A 5,673-nucleotide genomic window follows, 5' to 3' on the forward strand; every position below is an offset into this window, starting at 1 on the left:
TAAAAAAAAAATTTTTTTTTTTTTTTTTTTTTTTTTTTTTTATTTTTAAACATTTCACTATTATTAAATGTATTTATTATAACTCTAATTTTTTGTTCATTTCTTTTTTTTATTTTAATTATAATTAACGAACTTATTTATGAAAAAAAAAGTATATAGTATAAAACTTATTGTTAACAGTACTAAGAAAAAAGAAAAACAAAAAGAGAAAAAAGAAATAAGCATATAAATAGATGCATAGATAAATTATTACATAACTAAAAAAAAAGAAATAATAAAGTAAAAAATGTTTAATGCTTAATTTTTTTTTTTTTTTTTATCTTTTCCAATTCTTATAAAGAATTTTATTAAGAAAAAAATTATTACAAAAAAATTAAACCATAATAAAAAAAGATAAAAAAAAATATTTATTTTTCTATATATATTGTTTATGTTAGACAATTTTATTAGTATTCTATTGGATTTGAATAAAATAATAAAAAAAAAAAAACATTTTAATATATCAAATATTTTACATTTTAAAATTTTTGAAATAAGCTCTATATTCAGTATACTTGATAAATGTTCAAAAATTCATTCTCTGTAATTCATTATGAATAATAATCTAATTTACAAAGAAGATAGATGTTATTAAAATTTATACATATTCATTACGTTTAAATATTTTTTCTTTTGTTTTTTTATTTTATTATTTTTTTTTTTTTTTAATTCTTCTTTTTTCAAATTGCACATTATATCTATTAATTAAATACATAATGTTTTATATTATGTAAGAAATATGGTGATCTTTTTAAAATTTAGTTTTAAAAGTAAAATAATCGTAGAATAATTATTGCAGTTATCATTAGATATTAATTTAAACTTTTGTTAATTTTATAATTGATTTGTATTTATTTTTGTTCCAAAACTATTTTCATATATATATATATATATATTTTATTTTATATTTTATTTTATATATATATATCCTTATTAATATTCTGTTTTAATGATTAATATTTGTTACACTATGATGGATATAGATGAAGTAAAAAATGAAATTTTAAAAAGAGATTTTTTAAATAATGATAATTCATTAAGTTATGATAATAATAAAAAAAGAAAAAAGAAAAAAGAAAATTGTTTTGTAAATTTAAGAGAGTGGACTATTAAAGTACAAAATAGATATGCTAAAAAACTAAAAAAAGAAGAACAAAAAAAATGTTTAGAAAATAATAAAAACAACAAAAATTTACAAAATGGTGATAGTTATAGATCTTCAAGTTCTTCTTCTTTTAAATCGAGATCAAGTTTAGGTAAAAAAATTTCTTATTCATCTGAAGAATCAAACTTTGATTCAGATATAGAGCAAAGAATAAGAAAATTTTTAAATTTAGAACAAAGTAATAATTTAAAAAAAAAAAATAAAAACAATCAAGATAACAATAAAGAAAATAATGATATTAATAATTCATTAAAAAAAATATCAAATACAGAAAAAAATGAATGTGTGGATAACGAAAGTAATAATAAAAATAATAAAGAAATAATAAACAAAAGTAATAATAAAGAAAAAATAAGCAAATGTAAAGAAAATAAAAATGATAATGAAGAAAAAAAAAAGGAAAATGATAAGGAAATAGTAAAATTAAAACAAAAATTAAAAGAAACTATAATAGAAGAAAAAGATAAAAATATAGATATAAAAAATGAAAGAGAAGAAGCAAAAGAAAGGGAAGAAGAAAATAAAAATGAAAACAAAAAGATAATAAAAATAAATGATTGTAATTCAGATAAAAATGTTGAGGGTAATAATACTAATAGTGATAAAAATGTTAAAAAAAATTATGATATAAATCAAAACTATAAAAAAAAAAAATCATATTCTAATGACAAAATGAATAATACAAAAAAAAAAAAAAACAATATAAATGATACATTAAAATATACAGATGAAAAAAATTCTAATAACAATGAAAAACAATATAATTCATTAATTCAGGAAAAATATGTTAATAAATCAAATAGCAATAATAATGATAAATCTTATGAAAATGATAAATTAACAAATGAAAACTTAGAGGAAAATAAAAAAGATAACGATGGTTATTATTCCCATAAAAATAAAGATAAAGAAAATAATAATAAATCTAATTTAGAGGATTCAAATAAAATAATGAAAGAATCTACGAAAAAAGAGGAAACAAAAATATTAAATGAAAAACACAAAAAGAATTATGAAAGTAATTTATTATCTCCTTCAAAAAAAATAAAAAATCATAATTGTGAAAATTCAGATAAAAGTAATAATAATAAATCATATAAACATTTAAATGGTGAGAATATTCTTAAAAATGAAGAATACAAAAATAATTATGTATCAGATAATTATGATGATATTAACAAATTATCAGGTAAAAGAAGAATGAATAATGAATATAATAATGAACATTATTCAAAAAAAAAACATTCTAATGTTTGTAATAACAACATTAATAAAAATGATAAATATAATAATAAATCAGATTATTCAAATAATTCATGTTTTGAAAAAGATAATAAAAAAAGAAATAATAAAAAAAACTTCAATGAACATGAAGAAAATTATATAAAGTTATCCTCTGGAGAATCTAGGAATGATATGGAAAAAGGTAATAAAAAAAAAAAAAAAAAAAAATAAATGATTTATATTTTTATTTAAATTATGAAAAACATAATATTGCTTAAATGTAAAATTGTTTTTATGATATTTATATTAAATATTATATATATTTTTTTGAAAGTTATGATAACATAATATTTATGTTCAAAAAATTATTTGTATTCTGTTATGTAGTGAAATTGTTTATATTTATATATTAATTTAAATTTTTTTTTTTTTTTTTTTTTTTCTTCTGCTTTTTAGTTTTAGAAAATGGTATTAGTAAAGCAGAATCATCATGTTTACAATCTACTAAAAAAAATCAAGATATACCTATTAAAAAAAAGGAATTAAATAGTTTTAATGAACATAATAAATATAATTCTTCTCATAATAAAAAAAAAAGAGATAAAAATTCATATGATAGTGAAATAGAATGTATAAAAAAGTGTAACTATAAAAATAACTCAAGAGAATGTGAGAAAAGAAGTATAAAAAGTGAACATTCATACAGAAAAAGATATTCAAACAGTTATAACAAAGAAGAAATAATAAATGAGAAAGTTAAAAAAAATTCGCAAGATAAGATAGAATCTTCTTATATAAATGATAATTTAACTACTAATAATAAATTAAGATCAAAAGAAGACAATGAAAAAACAAAAAACAGTTATACTCAAAATACATTAAGGAAGTATATTCAGAACAATAATACTGTACTCTCTGAAAAAGAGAGAGATAGAGAAAGAGAAAGAGAAAAAGAAAAAGAAAAAGAAAGAGATAGAGAAAAAGAAAAAGAAAGAGATAGAGAAAAAGAAAAAGAAAGAGATAGAGAAAAAGAAAGGGAAAGAGATAGAGAAAGGGAAAAAGAAAGGGAAAGAGAAAGGGAAAGAGAAAGGGAAAAAGAAAGGGAAAAGGATAAAAGGAATGAAATAGAAAAAGATAAAGAAAGAGATGCAAATAGACAAAAAGAAATAGAAATTGAAAGAGGAAAAAAGAGAAATAAAGAAAGAGAAAGAGATAGAGAAAGAGATAGAGATAGAGAAAGGGAAAGGGAAAAGGAAAAGGAAAGAAATAGAGAAAGAGAGAGAGATAGAGAAAAAGAAAGGGAAAGGGATAAAAGGAATGAAGTAGAAAAAGATAAAGAAAGAGAAAGGGAAAGGGATAAAAGAAATGAAGTAGAAAAAGATAAAGAAAGAGAAAAAGAAAGAGAAAGGGAAAAAGAAAAAGAAAAAGAAAGAGATAGAGATAGAGAAAAAGAAAGAGAAAAAGAAAGAGATAGAAGAATTCCAAAGGACAAAGATAGGGAAAGAGAGAGAGAAAAAGAAATTCAAAGAGTGGTTCAAAAAGAAAAAATAAAAGAAAGAGATTTTCGAGATGAAAGGGATGAAAGAAAAGATAGGGACAGAAATAGAGAAAGAGTTAGAGAATTGGAAAAAGATAATGATAAAAATTTATCCAAAAATGTAGAAAAAAAAAATTTTAAAAATACTAATTCGTCTTTAGACTTTTTAAAAAAGAAATGTAATGGAGTTGAATCTTATATAAATGATAAAAGATCTTACATAAATGAAAATAATAATTATGTAAAAAAAAAAATATATGACGAGAATATTCATTATGAATATTCAGATAAAGATAGATATATTTATAATTCTAGCGATATTCACTCAAGAAAATATTATTCCGATAAAATTAAATTAAATGATAAAGAAAATTGGGAAAAAAAAATGTCAAAATTAAAAGAAAAATTAATAAAAAAAAATATAACCAAGTAATATTTTTTAAAGATAATTTATTATAACATATTATTTAAAAAAAAAAAAAAAGATGAAACATATCAACTTAAGAATTAAAGCAGTTATATGATATTTTATCAAGGAATAATTTTAATAATAGTAAAAAAAAAAAAAAAAAAAAAAAGAAAAAATTAAAAGTGATCTATAAATTTCAGAATATATATATATATATACATATATATATAATTTACATAGATTTTAAAGAAATATTAAAATAAGGAAGTAGAAAATATATAACATGAAAATGAAAATAAAATTTATGAAGACCTCAAGTAGTTTGTCCTAATGAGATTATTATAAATAAATTTTATTTTCATAAAATATTTCTTTGATTTTTTTACAATATTTTATTTTATCTTTATTTTTTTAATTATGCTAATGCATATATATATATATATCTATTAAAGGATTAAAATGAAGTTCTAATTTTCTAAAGATTACTTGACCATAATTCATTAAATGAAAGAAATAAAATTTTAATTTTTTTTTATTTTTTAATTTTTAAATTTATCCTATAGAAGACAAAAAAAAAAAAAAAAAAAAAAAAGAAAAAAAAGTTATGTACTCTATCTTTCAAAAAAAATTTATATGTATTCAGTATTTATTAAGTTTTAAGAAATGACTGAGAAAGTTCACAGTGTAATGTTAATAATAAAAAAAAAAAAAAAAAAGAAAAAAAAGAAATAGTATTAGATAATAACAAAAGGATATAATGAATGTTTGTTAGAAGTTTTTACTTCATATAATTGGATATATATTGGTATATAAATGGATTTTATTTTTATATTTTCATTAGAATTTGCATTTTCTTGTTATCTTGAAAATGGGAATTTAAAGAATTTTGTTTTCATATATTTGAATTTTTTTTTTTTTTTTTTTTTTGCTAAGAATAATAATAATTAATTAGAATAAATACATAAAAAGAATACTTCTTTGTTTAAAATTACATAAACTTATATATCTTACTAAGAAATATTAAAAAATTTTATTAATTTATATATATTTATTTATATATTTATAATATCTTTTCAATTTTTATACAAATATAATTATGAGCAAATAACGTTAATGAAAATAATGTTTTAACGAAAGATACTTCTCCAATAGACATATCACCATTAATAAAATTTCAATTTATATGTATTTGATTAAATATTTTTCAGAACAAAAAAAAAAAAAAAAAGATATGATAAACATTTATTTTTAAAGAATAATGTCAAAAAGAAATATATATATATATTGTATCCTACTAAG

At 17.5% G+C, this 5,673-nt stretch overlaps 1 protein-coding gene across 1 annotated transcript; it reads left to right on the plus strand.

The window, feature by feature from the left end:
* Positions 1 to 988: 988 nt before the first annotated feature.
* PGAL8A_00182600 (conserved Plasmodium protein, unknown function) lies at positions 989 to 4,398 on the plus strand (the record flags this gene model as incomplete). The annotated part of the gene is made up of 2 exons (XM_028670509.1): positions 989 to 2,630; positions 2,885 to 4,398. 2 exons carry the CDS (start codon positions 989 to 991, stop codon positions 4,396 to 4,398), a joined length of 3,156 nt encoding a protein of 1,051 aa, XP_028527255.1.
* Positions 4,399 to 5,673: the final 1,275 nt, after the last annotated feature.

Source organism: Plasmodium gallinaceum, assembly GCF_900005855.1.
Source record: "Plasmodium gallinaceum strain 8A genome assembly, contig: PGAL8A_v1_68, whole genome shotgun sequence".
Lineage (NCBI taxonomy): Eukaryota > Apicomplexa > Aconoidasida > Haemosporida > Plasmodiidae > Plasmodium > Plasmodium gallinaceum.